Raw genomic sequence first — 18,217 nt, forward strand, 5'->3', positions numbered from 1 at the left:
GTGTCCCACTCTACCAGTAAAAAGCAGGTAGGTGTCCTTATCAGCCTGCGAGAATATGTGTGAACTACAAAACCAGTAAGCTTTTACTTTTTTTATCTCCATAGCAAAAAACATTTTCCACAATTGTAAATGCTGCCCGCAGCCCTTTATACATTTTATAAATTTTTTTTAGAATAATGTCCATTTAAGCTTACACAATAAAGTGAATGACACCTACATTATATAAAGAAAATCCTCCTTTTTAATTAAAGGGCTGACAGACCTGGATGGCTAACAGGGAATCACTATATCATTAGCAATCATAAAAAGATATGTAACCATTGTGAAAAACCAATAGTTGTTATGGTCAGGGATTATAGATCCTTTTTCTGTGTGGGAGTATCCTAATAAATTGGAGAAGTGGATGAATAAGTATAAAAATAGATGACATCTTATGGAAAATCTTTCTAAGATTTTATAGTATTTTACTACAGTAAGAATTGTATGTTTGCTAGAGCATTAGGTTATTTTTTGCTATGCTAAGAGAGTGAATTGCCTCTCTCAGAAATCAGAGCTTTGTTTAGTTATCAAATCTACCTAATATTGTAAGGATATCAAATGTTATTCCTATTATTTTCTATGTACAGCATACGATCATGCAAAGTCACCAATTTTTCATAGTATTTTAATGTAAATTGTATAAAATGAGTAATGTTCTGTTTATCAATTACACTGTAGAAAAATGATGGGAGGGAGAGACAGACAGACAATCAGGGAAATGTGTATTCTAAATTCTCTCTAATCACTCACTAAAAGGCTGGCTATGTTCAGTAACATAATTACAGGAATATGAGCTATGGTTACAGTAGAATGAAGCAGACACTATTTATAAAATGATCCGATATGAGGTTGAGCTGTGATTATTTGGAAACACAGAGCAGCACACAATTTGTGTGCACACTGCAGAGGAGAGTGAAGGGCTGTAGGATTTTCCTTATAAACTTGAACAATAATTGCCTCCTATGAAAGATGTTGTAAACAATTCCTTTGCAGCAGGGGACGCATTAATATATTTAAAGCATGCATAACTTATCAAGCAACCATGAATTGGGTTAATGCAAACACTGTATCAGCTCTCGGCTTCTGTTTGAATAAAGATGCTGAGAGCCCTTCAGTTTTAACAGGAATCTATAGTAACACTGCACACTTTACTACTAAAGTACATTATGCCAGGGCTGGACAAATACATGTTTTTTTGTTTTTTTTACATTTTACTTATGGCTTTTAACCTTTTGGTATATTCTACAGCTGGCTACGTATAAATCCCTTCCCTGGGTCGTATTAACCCCTGGATTAAGTTTCTGTTGTCCTCATGATTTCCTTTTCTGCAAAACACATTCCTTCCATCATCCACATAATCTGTATGTTCCTGGTCATCTATTAAAACACGATGCCCTTTCTTCCCATAAAAAACTGTAACCTGCCAAGTCTATACTTTTATCTCTGCATTATTACAACCTGCATGCACACTGAATGTGAGAGAGCAGATGATAAAAGAAGCATTATTTGCTAGGCTCCCTCCTGAAATCCAGGCCTTACAAAAATGTCATTACCTATCCCTGCAGCTTGGTATCTCTTTTTATTTAACAGACAACCTCTGGCTCTTTAACCTGATACCAGGCATGAATTTTCAATGACAGAACCACAATGCAAAGCCCTATTCTTTCATCTCCCTTCCCCCGACAGCTTTCCACTCGTCAGATCCCTTTCACCTGCCTCTTGGCTTGTCCTACAACCTGCCAGAAACACACCTAGATCAATTCATGCTTCAAATGTTTTGCAAGGGAGAGTTTATAAGTATATATATATACACATTTAACATGCTCCCTTACATTTACAACAGACAAGAAAGCCTAAGATCAAATATGTTGTACAGAATTGCTGGATAAGGGATGTGTATGCAATTCAGTTTTATTTATGCAATATACTTCCAATAAGCAAAAATACTTCTAGTGAATATTATTAGTTTCTGCGGCATATGCACATATGCTACATGTGACTTGAGCATCAGGATTCAAACGCCATGCTTGCTCAGAGAGCTGGCGGTGGTGTATATTGCATGAGTTGCATCATATTTTTTATTTCACGACTCAGATAGAACATATACTTTTAAACAATTTTCCAATTTACTTCTGTTATCAATTTTTCTTTGTTTTCTTGTTATCCTTTGTTGAAAATCAGTGATGTAAGCTCAGAAGTGTGCACGTGTCTGCAGAAATATATGGCAGCAGTTTTACTCAATGCTATACATAAGCAGGAGCACTAGATGGCAGTACTATTTCCTGTCATGTAGTGCTTTAGGCATGTGCACGCTACCTACCTAGGTATCCCTTCAACAAAGAATAACAACAAATTTGATAATAGAAGTAAATTGGAAACTTTTTTAAAAATTGTATTATCTTTCTGAATAATAAAATACATTTTGGGGGTTTAATGTCCCTTTAAAAGGGACATGAAACACAAAATTTGCCTTTCGTTATGCAGACAGAGCATACAATTTTAAACAACTTTCCAATTTACTTCTGTTTCCCTGGTTCTCTTGGTATGCTTTGTTGAAGGAGTAGCAATGCACTACTGGGAGCTAGCTGAACATATCAGGCAACCCAATCACAAAAGGCCATCAATCAGCAGCTACTTCCCATTAGTGCACTGCTGCTCCTTAGCCTACCTAGGTATGCTTTTCAATAAAGAATACCAAAAGAATAAAGGTTCTAGAAGTAAATTGGAAAGTTGTTAAAATCGTATGCTCTGCCCGACTCATGAAAGACAAATTTTGGTTTTCCTATCCCTTTGTGTCATACAAGCCACCTCCAACTCTCTGAGAAGGTGTGGTGTTTGAATGCTGGTGCGTGGGGCACTTATACCATACTAGTGTTAAAGCCTGTATACACGGGCCAAAAAGGTAGTTTCTGCATCTTCATTTGTTAGAATTCTCTGAGGAGGCATTGTCGCGACTACATTTATTTAAAGGGACAGTATACACCAGAATTGTTATTGTTTTAAAAGATAGATAATCCCTTTATTACCCATTCCCCAGTTTTGCATAACCAACAGTTATAATAATATACTTTTAACCTCTGTGATTATCTTGTATCTAAGCCTCTGCAAACTGCCCCTTTATTTCAGTTCTTTTGACAGACTTGCAGTTTAGCCAATCAGTGCCTGCTCCCAGATAACTTCACTTGCACAAGCACATTGTTATCTATATGCAATACGTCAACTAACACCCTCTAGTGGTGAAAAACTGTTAAAATGCATTCTGAGAAGAGGTGGCCTTCAAGGTCTAAGAAATTAGCATATGAACCTCCTAGGTTAAGCTTGTTTAAACTAAGAATACCAAGAGAACAAAGCAAAATTGGTGATAAAAGTAAATTGGAAAATTGTTTAAAATGACATGCTCCATCTGAATCATGAAAGTTTATTTTGGCCTACACTGTCCCTTTAAGGAATCGGTATGCTCAAGCACACACTTAACCAGATATGTTTTTCTTGCGCAGTCTCTACTGTGCATCAAGCGCCAGGTATGTTTGTCTCGCACAGTCTCTACTGCGCATGACTGCGTCTGAAAAACATACCTGGCCTTTTATTATATACGATATAGGATGTGTGTATGCTGCTAAACAAAAAGATAACTTACTCAAAATATTTTTGCTAATGGGAGTATATTGTATATTTAAAATGTAAAAATGTTAACTTCCTTTTCCATTAGTCATAAAGGCCTTGAGAGATATCTAGTTAACCAACCAGAATAGAAGAGTATGAACTAAAGTGCTTCAAAACTAATATTTATGGATTTCATATTTTTATCCATTTGTTTGTAGGCTTTTTGAACACATTGAAAGAAAAAGATTTGTTTATTTACACCAAAATAATTTCCAATAAAGAATATATAATGAGACAATTCATTTTTTTTCTGAATAACTATGTAAATATATAACAGAAAACAAATTTCTGATTAAAGCTATGCACAATTTTATGAACAAGAGACCCTGTGAAGCTGCATGTGCTTATTACAATTTGCCGTGAACTGGTTGAACAGCATTCTAATCTGGCACCTGCTTGGTCATAGGACATGTGGGCCCAGCCTTTTTCCTCAAGCACTTAACCCTACGTAAAACATCCTAATCCTTCTTTATCATGATAAACCCTCCCACACCTGCTACTTCATGACATTAGTTGACACCCACATGATTTCTTGTTCCTTATATCCACAAGATGAAAGTAAAGACACTAAGGAGTGCACTCCTCCAGAGAAAGAATGTGGCACAGGTAAATTTGTCATCTTAAAGGGACACTGAACCCAATTTTTTTCTTTTGTAATTCAGATAGAGCATGCAATTTTAAGCAACTTTCTAATTTACTCCTATTATCAACTTTTATTCGTTCTCTTGCTATCATTATTTGAAAAAGAAGGCATCTAATTTTTTTTTTGGTTTTAGTACTCTGGACAGCACTTTTTTATTGGTGGATAAATTTATCCACCAATCAGCAAGGACAAACCAGGTTGTTCACCAAAAATGGTCCGGCAGCTAAACTTACATTCTTGGATTTCAAATAAAGATACGAAGAGAATGAAGAAAATTTGATAATAGGAGTAAATTAGAAAGTTGCTTAAAATTTCATGCTCAATCTGAATCACGAAAGAAATTTTTTGGGTACAGTGTCCCTTTAAATTTACTCAAGACAAATTCCTCTTGCAAAAGTTCTTAAGAAACATTATGAAAAGTCAGCATTTTATATGACAAGAATAAAATATAATAATAAAAAATGATATGAAAATAAATCTTTTTGAAGAAAATCTGGGACATTATTACAAAAGTTTAACTTTCTGACAACTGTTAAGTAAGTATGTTAGTGTGGTAAAAGATTTTTATTTTTTTTTACTTCTGCTTTTTTGTATTATTTCACATATTACTTTATATTTAAATAGAATATACTTTCAAATTTTAAATATATAATATCAGTTCCTCATTTAAAAAAGTTTTGCACCCCTAATATACAATATCCACATTTCACCTCCACTGTACTAAACTCTATCTCTTAACACAAGGGATATATAAATAATGCACCCATCTTGTCACCTAATATCACATACTATATGGCCTTCAATTCTTGTTACATATTTTCCATCTATGCACTTCTATTCTATGTTAAACAGTTGAACCATAGCCTGTTGTAAGCAGCCCCCTACACCTTGTGTACCTCTTTTCCTGTCACACACTGGGTTACATTATCCTGCCACACAATTCACAGTGTACCCCCTCCTATCATGTTACACAAACTGTGTACCTCCCCAACTGTCACAAATTGCATAGCTCCTCCCATTCTGACAAACACACAATGTTTACTTCTCCCCCTTCCAGTCAGACACTGAGTACCCCACCCACCCTCCTGTCACACACTTTCTCTCTCCACCCCTTTAGTAATACACATTGTCTTCATCCCCTTCCCTCCGGTCATACACACTGTTTACCTCTTTTTTTACCTCTCCCCACCTTCTGTCATTCACACTGTGTACCTCCTGTCACGCACATGGCACAATGTGTGCCTCCCTTACACCTCCTGTCACACACAATGTGTGCCTCCCTTACACCTCCTGTCACACACAATGTGTGCCTCCCTTACACCTCCTGTCACACACAATGTGTGCCTCCTTTACACCTCCTGTCACACACGTGTGCCTCCCTTACACCTCCCGTCACACACAATGTGTGCCTCCCTTACACCTCCTGACAAACACAAATGTGTGCCTCCCCCCCTACCTCCTGTCAAACACAAATGTGTGCCTCCCCCCCTACCTCCTGTCAAACACAAATGTGTGCCTCCCCCCCTACCTCCTGTCAAACACAAATGTGTGCCTCCCCCCCCTACCTCCTGTCAAACACAAATGTGTGCCTCCCCCCCTACCTCCTGTCAAACACAATGTGTGCCTCCCCCCCTACCTCCTGTCAAACACAATGTGTGCCTCCCCCCCTACCTCCTGTCAAACACAATGTGTGCCTCCCCCCCTACCTCCTGTCAAACACAATGTGTGCCTCCCCCCCTACCTCCTGTCAAACACAATGTGTGCCTCCCCCCACCTCCTGTCAAACACAATGTGTGCCTCCCCCCACCTCCTGTCAAACACAATGTGTGCCTCCCCCCACCTCCTGTCAAACACAATGTGTGCCTCCCCCCACCTCCTGTCAAACACAATGTGTGCCTCCCCCCACCTCCTGTCAAACACAATGTGTGCCTCCCCCCACCTCCTGTCAAACACAATGTGTGCCTCCCCCCACCTCCTGTCAAACACAATGTGTGCCTCCCCCCACCTCCTGTCAAACACAATGTGTGCCTCCCCCCACCTCCTGTCAAACACAATGTGTGCCTCCCCCCACCTCCTGTCAAACACAATGTGTGCCTCCCCCCACCTCCTGTCAAACACAATGTGTGCCTCCCCCCACCTCCTGTCAAACACAATGTGTGCCTCCCCCCACCTCCTGTCAAACACAATGTGTGCCTCCCCCCACCTCCTGTCAAACACAATGTGTGCCTCCCCCCACCTCCTGTCAAACACAATGTGTGCCTCCCCCCACCTCCTGTCAAACACAATGTGTGCCTCCCCCCACCTCCTGTCAAACACAATGTGTGCCTCCCCCCACCTCCTGTCAAACACAATGTGTGCCTCCCCCCACCTCCTGTCAAACACAATGTGTGCCTCCCCCCACCTCCTGTCAAACACAATGTGTGCCTCCCCCCACCTCCTGTCAAACACAATGTGTGTCTCCCCCCACCTCCTGTCAAACACAATGTGTGTCTCCCCCCACCTCCTGTCAAACACAATGTGTGCCTCCCCCCACCTCCTGTCAAACACAATGTGTGCCTCCCCCCACCTCCTGTCAAACACAATGTGTGCCTCCCCCCACCTCCTGTCAAACACAATGTGTGCCTCCCCCCACCTCCTGTCAAACACAATGTGTGCCTCCCCCCACCTCCTGTCAAACACAAAGTGTGCCTCCCCCCACCTCCTGTCATACACAACGTGTGCCTCTCCCCACCTCCTGCCATACACATTATGTACCCTCTTCATGTAACAGATATTGAATGTGTACGTTCCCTCCCCGTCATTCACATTGTGCACCAAATGTATCTCCCTTCACACACATTGTGTACCGCTCCTCCCTTGCTAAAGGCACATTTTGTACCTCACCTCCGCTCCTTTAACACACTTTGTGCAGGAAATTGTGTACCTCCCCTCCTGTCACACACATTGTGTACCTCTCCTCCCCCTGTCAAACACCGGCAGTCTCACCTAGTGCCACCTCGCACGCTTTGCGCAGCTGGCTGTGATGCGCTCTCTTCACTTCCTTGTCGCCGAGGATCTTGTCCAGGGCTCGGGTTAGAAACATAGCGAATCCCCGGGCCTCCTACTCCTTTCAGATGTGAAGTATCCGTTATGAAGTGGCGGCCACTGTCCAGCTAATGTCAAGCAGTTTCTAAAGCTGCAAGAGACCCGGCGGGGGCCGCCCCATCACACCCGGGCCTGCACCTGTCACCCACTTGCTACTCCTCCTACAGCTGCAGCGGATCACAATGTTGCTAGGCTGTGTGTGCTATAGTAAACCGGGCAGATTCTCAGGAAAGCTCAGCTATTCTCGCCATGTTGGAAGGAAGCGACGTCAGGAGCAGACCCGCCCAGAGCAGACACTGCAGCAACACCCGGGGGAGGGCCAGGCAGGAGAGGGAGGGAAAGGTAGGGGATAGGTGCGGAGAGAATGATATGGGAGACCGGTTGATGTTGAGAGGCTGAAACGGGAGATTTCGGTAGAAACACGCAGGCACATCTGTGTATGACTATAACCAACATACAGTGTATACTTCCATGTGTTCTGTTCATACACAGGTATTGTGTGCCTAAAGCATATGTGTTTTTACACATGCACACTGTAGTATATATACTATCCTGTGCGCTAAACGACACCTTAGTACTTACATATATTATATACCAAGGATTGGAGGAGGTCCAGTATTTAGTCTTACAACCCTTTCATTAAACTGCTGTTCAGTATAATATATGCAGCTTATTAACTAAAGGACACGACTCACACGAGTTTAAATTAAAATGCTTTAATTCGCTGCAGCCTTTTATTATTACACAAATGTTTACTCAACTATGTTTAGCAACCCCTGCACTAGTATGTTGAGACACATAACCTCGCGTTTATTGGAGGGTTCATCTGGACAGAGACAGTGATTGACAATTACGTGCGTATTCTGTTTCTGATTGGCTCATCAGCATTACTGTTACTTATTTTGTTCCTTATTGGCTTATTAGCTGCAAGCCTTCATGTAATATAAAACATGTTCTAGCATATTACAACATTGTATTATTGCATTAGAATTTTTAACTGCTAGAGTCTTCCCTTATACTGATAGAAAAGGATATAAGTTTTAAAAATATATATTAATCTACTATAAATCAGAAATACATTTCATTACTTTTTTAAAAAAAGAAACACAAATAATTTTCATTTACGTTTTTATATTGCCTGTTGTTGCTCTTGCTGCTATACCGTGTAAAATATATATTTTTTTAGCTGTCACATAGCAACCTGAATGGCCAATATACAGCTGGAGCCATGGGCCATTTAAATATTTTAATCACAGTTACTATTCACATAATTGGAAAACTCACAATTCTTATTCTTATATTACACGAAGATGGGGCAAAATAAATAATACAAGAATATTGCAAAGTTGTTTTTCTGTGTATAAACATGATTTTAGATCACAACTCAAATTATTTCATACCAATTTAAGTTAAAAAAAAAAGCCATGCTTTTTTTATAAAATCTTTTCTAAAAGTCACAATTAGGGCTGTACAGTCAATAAGCTTTGCCATCTGTTCCATTGAAGGTTGTAGATCTGTTTGCCTTTCTAGCAGAGGCCGGGAGCGCAGAGCTACAGCCTTCAATGGGACAGGCGGCGCAGCTTCCGATTGGCTATACTGCCGCCTTTGTGACTTTTAGAAAAAAAAAGACAGTGTAGAAGGAGCGACAGGCAAACAAACTCACTGGACAAACCCAATTGTTTACATTTTCTTGTAGTAGTCCCGTTCTCTCATTATTTAATATCTTTAACCACTGGCTGAAGGTAAAACTCAAGTTATTTATATAAGAATTTACTACATATAGACCAAAAGCAAGAAATTCCTGGTCTACCCATTCTGGTCTTTATAAACAATTTTGGAGATGAATGAGGGGGAGGGGGGGCACACACACCTGGAAAGCCACTGATCAACTCTTGCCCACCCCAAGAAAACATAATTTATGTAAGAACTTACCTGATAAATTAATTTCTTTCATATTAGCAAGAGTCCATGAGCTAGTGACGTATGGGATATACATTCCTACCAGGGGGGGCAAAGTTTCCCAAACCTCAAAATGCCTATAAATACACCCCTCACCATACCCACAAATCAGTTTAACGAATAGCCAAGAAGTGGGGTGATAAGAAAAAAGTGTGAAAGCATAAAAAATAAGGAATTGGAATAATTGTGCTTTATACAAAAAAATCATAACCACCACAAAAAAGGGTGGGCCTCATGGACTCTTGCTAATATGAAAGAAATGAATTTATCAGGTAAGTTCTTACATAAATTATGTTTTCTTTCATGTAATTAGCAAGAGTCCATGAGCTAGTGACGTATGGGATAATAAATACCCAAGATGTGGAACTTCCACGCAAGAGTCACTAGAGAGGGAGGGATAAAATAAAGACAGCCAATTCCGCTGAAAAATAATCCACACCCCAAAATAAAGTTTAAATCTTATAATGAAAAATAACCTGAAATTATAAGCAGAAGAATCAAACTGAAACAGCTGCCTGAAGTACTTTTCTACAAAAAACTGCTTCAGAAGAGGAAAACACATCAAAATTGTAGGATTTAGTAAAAGTATGCAAAGAAGACCAAGTGGCTGCTTTGCAAATCTGATCAACCGAAGCTTCATTCCTAAACGCCCAGGAAGTAGAAACTGACCTAGTAGAATGAGCTGTAATCCTTTGAGGCAGAGTTTTACCCGACTCGACATAAGCATGATGAATAAAAGATTTTAACCAAGATGCCAAAGAAATGGCAGAGGCCTTCTGACCTTTCCTGGAACCGGAAAAGATAACAAATAGACTAGAAGTCTTTCGGAAATCTTTAGTAGCTTCAACATAATATTTCAAAGCTCTAACTACATCCAAAGAATGCAACGATCTTTCCTTAGAATTCTTAGGATTAGGACACAATGAAGGAACCACAATTTCTCTACTAATGTTGTTAGAGTTCACAACTTTAGGTAAAAATTTAATTGAAGTCCGCAACACCGCCTTATCCTGATGAAAAATCAGAAAAGGAGATGCACAAGAAAGAGCAGATAACTCTGAAACTCTTCTAGCAGGAGAGATGGCCAAAAGGAACAGAACTTTCCAAGAAAGTAATTTAATGTCCAGAGAATGCATAGTTTCAAACGGAGGAGCTTGTAAAGCCCCCAGAACCAAATGTAAACTCCAAGGAGGAGAGATTGACTTAATGACAGGTTTTATACGAACCAAAGCCTGTACAAAACAATGAATATGAGGAAGATTAGCAATCTTTCTGTGAAACAACACAGAAAGAGCAGAAATTTGTCCTTTCAAAGAACTTGCAGACAAACCTTTATCCAGACCATCCTGAAGAAATTGTAAAATTCTAGGAATTCTAAAAGAATGCCAGGAAAATTGATGAGAAGAGCACCAAGAAATGTAAGTCTTCCAGACTCGATAATATATCTTCCTAGACACAGATTTACGAGCCTGTAACATAGTATTAATTACGGAGTCAGAGAAACCTCTATGACTGAGAATCAAGCGTTCAATCTCCATACCTTCAAATTTAATGATTTGAGATCCTGATGGAAAAAAGGACCTTGAGATAGAAGGTCTGGTCTTAACGGAAGAGTCCAAGGTTGGCAAGTAGCCATCCGAACAAGATCCGCATACCAAAACCTGTGAGGCCATGCTGGAGCCACCAGCAGAACAAACGAACGCTCTTTTAGAATCTTGGAGATCACTCTTGGAAGAAGAACTAGAGGCGGAAAGATATAGGCAGGATGATACTTCCAAGGAAGTGACAATGCATCCACTGCCTCCGCCTGAGGATCCCTGGATCTGGACAGATACCTGGAAAGTTTCTTGTTTAGATGAGAAGCCATCGGATCTATTTCTGGAAGACCCCAGATTTGAATCTGAAGAAACACCTCTGGGTGAAGAGACCATTCGCCCGGATGTAACGTCTGGCGACTGAGATAATCCGCTTCCCAATTGTCTACACCTGGGATGTGAACCGCAGAAATTAGACAGGAGCTGGATTCTGCCCAAGCAAGTATCCGAGATACTTCTTTCATAGCCAGAGGACTGTGAGTCCCCCCTTGATGATTGACATATGCCACGGTTGTGACATTGTCCGTCTGAAAACAAATGAACGATTCTCTTCAGAAGAGGCCACGACTGAAGAGCTCTGAAAATCGCACGGAGTTCCAAAATGTTGATGGGTAATCTCGCCTCCTGAGATTCCCAAACCCCCTGCGCTGTCAGAGACCCCCATACAGCTCCCCAACCTGTCAGACTCGCATCTGTTGAGATCACAGTCCAGGTTGGAAGAACAAAAGAAGCCCCTTGAACTAAACGATGGTGATCTGTCCACCACGTCAGAGAGTGTCGTACAATCGGATTTAAAGATATTAACTGTGATATCTTTGTATAATCCCTGAACCACTGGTTCAGCATACAAAGCTGAAGAGGTCGCATGTGAAAACGAGCAAAGGCGATCGCATCCGATGCAGCAGTCATAAGACCTAGAATTTCCATGCATAAGGCAACCGAAGGGAATGATTGAGACTGAAGGTTTCGACAAGCTGAAACCAATTTCAGACGTCTCTTGTCAGTCAGAGACAAAGTCATGGACACTGAATCTATTTGTAAACCTAAAAAGGTTACCCTTGTCTGAGGAATCAATGAACTCTTTGGTAAATTGATCCTCCAACCATGTTCTTGAAGAAATGACACAAGTCGATTCGTATGAAATTCTGCTAAATGTGAAGACTGAGCAAGTTCCAAGATATCGTCCAAATAAGGAAATACCACAATACCCTGTTCTCTGATTACAGATAGCAGGGCACCAAGAACCTTTGAAAAAATCATTGGAGCTGTTGCTAGGCCGAACGGCAGAGCCACAAATTGGTAATGCTTGTCTAGAAAAGAGAATCTCAGAAACTGATAGTGATCTGGATTAATCGGAATATGCAGATATGCATCCTGTAAATCTATTGTCTATTGTGGAACAAAAGGCAGAATAGTCCTTATAGTTACCATTTTGAATGTTGGTATCCTTACATAATGATTCAATATTTTTAAAACCAGAACTGGTCTGAAGGAATTCTCCTTCTTTGGTACAATGAATAGATTGGAGTAAAACCCCAGACCCTGTTCCAGAACTGGAACTGGCACAATTACTCCAGCCAACTCTAGATCTGAAACACATTTCAGAAATGTTTGAGCCTTCACTGGATTTATTGGAATGCGAGAAAGAAAAAATCTTCTTGCAGGAGGCCTTACCTTGAAACCTATTCTGTACCCTTGTGAAACAATGTTCTGAATCCAAAGACTGTGAATCGAATTGATCCAAATTTCTTTGAAAAATCGTAATCTGCCCCCTACCAGCTGTGCTGGAATGAGGGCCGCACCTTCATGTGGACTTGGGAGCTGGCTTTTGCTTTCTAAAAGGCTTGGATTTATTCCAGACTGGAGATGGTTTCCAAACAGAAACTGTTCCTTTAGGGGAAGGATCAGGCTTCTGTTCCTTATTCTGACGAAAGGAACAAAAACGATTAGCAGCCCTATATTTACCTTTAGATTTTTTATCCTGAGGTAAAAAAGTTCCTTTCCCCCCAGTAATAGTTGAAATAATAGAATCCAACTGGGAACCAAACAATTTATTACCTTGAAAAGAAAGGGAAAGCAAAGTTGACTTAGAAGACATATCTGCATTCCAAGTTTTAAGCCATAAAGCTCTTCTAGCTAAAATAGCTAAAGACATATACCTGACATCAACTCTAATGATATCAAAGATGGCATCACAAATAAAGTTATTAGCATGTTGAAGAAGTTTAACAATGCTATGAGTATTATGATCTGACACTTGTTGTGCCAAATCCTCCAACCAAAAAGTGGAAGCTGCCGCAACATCAGCCAAAGAAATAGCAGGCCTAAGAAGATTGCCTGAACATAAATAAGCTTTCCTTAGAAAGGAATCAATTTTCCTATCTAAAGGATCCTTAAAGGAAGTACTATCTGCCGTAGGAATAGTAGTACGTTTAGCGAGAGTAGAGATAGCCCCATCAACTTTAGGGATTTTGTCCCAAAACTCTAATCTGTCAGATGGCACAGGATACAATTTCTTAAACCTTTTAGAAGGAGTAAATGAATTACCCAGATTATTTCATTCCCTAGAAATTACTTCAGAAATAGCATCAGGGACAGGAAAAACTTCCGGAATAACTGTAGGAGGTTTAAAAACCGAATTTAAATGCTTAGTAGATTTAGTATCAAGAGGACTAGATTCCTCCATCTCTAATGCGATTAAAACTTCTTTAAGTAAAGAACGAATAAATTCCATTTTAAATAAATATGAAGATTTATCAGTGTCAATATCTGAGACAGAATCCTCTGAACCAGAAAAATCATCATCAGAAACAGACAAATCAGAATGATGATGTTCATTTAAAAATTCATCTGAAAAATGTGAAGTTTTAAAAGACCTTTTACGTTTACTGGAAGGAGGAATAACAGACATAGCCTTCCTAATAGATTTAGAAACAAAATCTCTTATATTAACAGGAACATCCTGAGTATTAGATGTTGATGGAACAGCAACAGGTAATGGTATATTACTAATGGAAATACTATCTGCATTCGCAAGCTTATCATGACATTCATCACAAACTACAGACGGAGGGACAGTTACCACAAGTTTACAGTAGATACACTTAACTTTGGTGGAACCAGCATCAGGCAGCGTTTTTCCAGAAGTAGCTTCTGATCCAGGGTCAATCTGAGACATCTTGCAATATGTAAGAGAAAAAACAACATATAAAGCAAAATCTATCAAATTCCTTAAAAGGCAGTTTCAGGAATGGGAAAAAATGCCAATGAACAAGCCTCTAGCAACCAGAAGCAAATGAAAAATGAGACTTAAATAATGTGAGAAAAAAGGTGGAGACAAAAATGACGCCCACATTTTTTAGCGCCAAAAAACTTTAAGCAATTTCTAATTCTAAGAACTTGAAATGCACCCTGCTGACTTCTCAAGGCTATCTCTTCTATATATGTGTCTCTAATTTTATTCTATAACAAAACAAAAGAAATGTCCCGTAATTACAAGGTGTTTACTGTCCCTTTTATTATGAATCAGTAAGTTTCTATGCTTTCACATTGACCACATATATCTTTACACAAATGCTCATGTTTACCTGATTCGATTTTCAGAAAAATAAAGTAATTTTTTGTTATATTGTATTCGTAATTAGGGGCTGGCTTAAAGGGTTAGGAAACCCACTATTTTTTAACTTTTTCAAAACTTCTGTATATAATAAAACTTATTCTAATTGGTACATATAAATAATTTTCTTTCCTTTTCTTGTCATTTTATTTATAAAATGAATATTGTGCCAAACCCACATGTATTCTCATTAAATGTGCTTAGTTAAGATAGGTTCTACCTAGGTAGAAACAAAATGGTGCACATAATATCGTATTTATGGCCAAAGCAAGTACAGAATTACCCCCCTCTCTCCTCTCCAGCGTAACAATCCAAGTGCTGGATGCCAAGCGGACATGTGGATCATGACGTCTGCACCAGAGGGAGTTGGGCATCAGAGCGCTGAATTTCCGGGGACAGTCTAAAGAGCAGTAAGTATTTTTATTCCCCTAGAAAACAAGCATTTATCTTCGGCCTAGACTAACGAGCAATATCTATTTTTATTATTTTACATCAATGAAAAGGTAATACAAATGTGGCCGTTGTGCGTTTACATCAGTAGTGAGCATGCGAATAACATATTAAGCAAGTGCGCATGCGAGGTGGACTGAAATTAATATTAAAATTAACTGGCCCAGCCACAATGCCATTGGATAAGAGGGCGGTAACTGAATTTATATAAACTATGCCTTCTTTTATGGGCAGTCGTTACCGCTCATTGCAGGAGAAGTTTAACATAAAAATAAAGGTATTGTAGAAGCTTCATTTTTCAACAAAAAGTTTTATTTGATTAAATATATCCTAGTTACTATAATAATTTATTTTAATTAGGTTCAAATGTGCATCATTTTCTAACCCTTTAACTATTTTCCACAGTGGTACTTCTAATGGATTGGAAAGCAAATTCTGATGGACTGGGATTGAGGGATTCAAATATATAAAACTTAAAAGAAAAATTCAGATGTTGATATAAACTCATGTGAATATATATGGGAATCAATATCCATCAATTAAATATAATATATTTGAATGTTATAATTTGGTCTGTAGAGACATTTGAAGGGCAAAATTTTTTTTTTTTTAAATGTCTTCCCATTTGTTTGTAAACTTGTAAAAGTTAAGCATGCCCAGTGATATGGTTAATACGGGCTTCTGGGCAACAGGATTCATTCCTGAGCTCTGATACGAACATATCACTTACTGATGCTACAAGAGATGGAGTGTGGTCTGAGGTTCAATGGGAGGTTATATCTGAATGAAGCTGTTGGGCCTAGATCATACTCCCCACGTTCGATGATCATTTCCTGGTAGTGCAGTAATTTAAAGTGAAGGTAAACTTTGATGAATAAAAGCCAGTTTTTTAAAAATACTATTAAAAACAGGGGCACTTTCATTCATCAAAGTTTACAAAGCAGTCGTTTTGATTAAAAACTTACCTCTCTTCTTTGCAGAGCCAGAGCAGCTTCCCCCACCTGGATATCCTCTCTTCACACGTCATCAATGACTAATCCAGCTTCCTGCAATCACGGCATGGCCTCAGGCAATGACTACCCTGGGGGGAAAGCCGTGATTGGAGAAAGCTGGATTAGTCATTGATGACGTGTGAAGAGAGGATCTCCGTGTAGGGGAAGCTGCTCTGGCTGTGCAAAGAAGAGAGGTAAGGTAAAACTTTGATGAATGAAAGTGCCCCTGTTTTTAATAGTAATTTTAAAAAACGGGCTTTCATTCATCAAAGTTTACCTTCACTTTAATGAAGGACAGTAGTCATGAACAATAATTTGTAGTTCAACACACAGATTTTTGGGTTTGCACAGATATTTGTGTGTTTTACTTTTACGTTAATAAATCCGGCACCAAAATTAGCACAATCTAGCGTAGCCATACTCTGCATACTCTGCATTATGCTCAGGCCTCGAGGACAGCTAATATCTGTATTACCCTGTGTATAACATTCGTAAACCACCCTATATGCAGTACATATAATATATACTGTGTATCATACATCAACCTATGTACTATTCAGATGCAAAAATATGTCATCATTATTTTCAAACATCTTGCTTTCATTTCTTAACGGGATATGAAATCCTAAAAAATTTTCATGATTCAGATAGACCATGCAATTTTAAACAAATTTAATTTATTTCTATTATCAATTTTTCTTCAATTTATTTGTTGAAAAGCAGGGACTTATGCTTAGGAGCCATCCCATTTCTGGAGCACTAGATGGCAGCAGTTTTGCAAGAATGTTATCCATTTGCAAGAGCACTAGATGGCAGCACTATTTCCTGCCATGTAGTGCCCCAGATGCCTACCTAGGTATCTCTTCAACACAGACTACCATGGGAACAAAGCAAATTTGATAATAGAAGTACATTGGAAACTTTTTAAAAATGCTGTGCACTGTCTGTACACAAAAGAAAATGTTTGGATTTCATATCCCTTTAACCATTTGTAGTAGAAAGTGTTACTGTTTTAAGTAATCCAATATTTCTTACCTACTCTCTCCATTGAATCCAAATGACTAGGTTACAGTATACACAATTTGGAGGCGAGTGATGTGTTTAGACACGTAGTTTCCCACAAACTTTCAGCATTCATTCTATGAGAGTGCAAGCCGCTATGGTGTATGTAGCTGACTATATTGTTAAAGGGTTAGAAATGTTTGCTAAGCTAACTTATATGAATAAAAACATAAGTATTAGACACAACAATATTTAAAGTTTTAAAAACGCTTACCTTTTCAAAAAAACAAAACTTCTAAATATATATTTTTCATGTGTTTATCTTTCCAATAAAGGGCTTCAACGACCGCCCATAAAATAAGGCTGAGCTTGAGTATAATGCATAATTTTGCATCTTCCAATCATGCCACAGTATGCGTCATTTAATTTAAATATTCATAATGCCCTCTGTTAAATATCGCATGCGCATTAATAAGTAATGGCAATCCCATGCGCGCTTCATCCAAATTGAGCCGGTCACCATTTTAATTGCTCTATTATAATTGCTCGTTAGTCTAGGGGTTGAAATTCTTATACTAATTATATCACACAATGCTCGTTCGTCTAGGGGTAGTTTAGATACTTACCTTGATTAATATTGCTGCTTCTGCTGCTCCACAGTCAGCTCCAGCCACTTCCTCTAACATCGATGTCAGCATCCACCTGTCGGCCCTTAGTGACACGCCACAGGAGAGGAGAAAGAATAAATTGAATATGCGCATGCGTTAGCCAGCCAAGTATCCTAATGCGCATGTGGGCCCCCATAATTTTTCTACCTAGGTAGAACATTATTATAGGCCCTGCATAATGAAGGAATATGTGGTTTTGGCGCAGTAAGTGCTTTAGAGTACAAATTAAAGGAAAACCACAGAAAACATTTAATATGTAACAATTACAAAAATATATTTAAAGATGTTTTAAAATATATCAAAACATATTTTGGGTTTCTTGTCCTTTTAATACTGCTGGCACCATAGCAATATAACCCAATCGCTAAGACAAATTATGAATGGAAACCTTCTGTACTTTATCTTGGTACCATAAAGAGATCTTTCACTTGGGGTGTACCAAGTATGGCTTCCCAGATCTCTGTTGCAAAGCTACCTACCTGATCATTTGGCAAAATGAGATGTGG

At 39.0% G+C, this 18,217-nt stretch overlaps 1 protein-coding gene across 1 annotated transcript in view; it reads right to left on the reverse strand.

The window, feature by feature from the left end:
* The window catches only part of ARFGEF1 (ADP ribosylation factor guanine nucleotide exchange factor 1), a 489,402-nt gene extending 481,711 nt beyond the window's left edge, over window positions 1-7,691 (reverse strand). The window contains 1 exon segment of the mRNA XM_053715099.1: window positions 7,331-7,691. Within this exon segment, the coding sequence (XP_053571074.1) occupies window positions 7,331-7,427 (97 nt within the window). The 5' untranslated portion in view covers window positions 7,428-7,691.
* Window positions 7,692-18,217: the final 10,526 nt, after the last annotated feature.

Source organism: Bombina bombina, chromosome 5 (assembly GCF_027579735.1).
Source record: "Bombina bombina isolate aBomBom1 chromosome 5, aBomBom1.pri, whole genome shotgun sequence".
Lineage (NCBI taxonomy): Eukaryota > Metazoa > Chordata > Amphibia > Anura > Bombinatoridae > Bombina > Bombina bombina.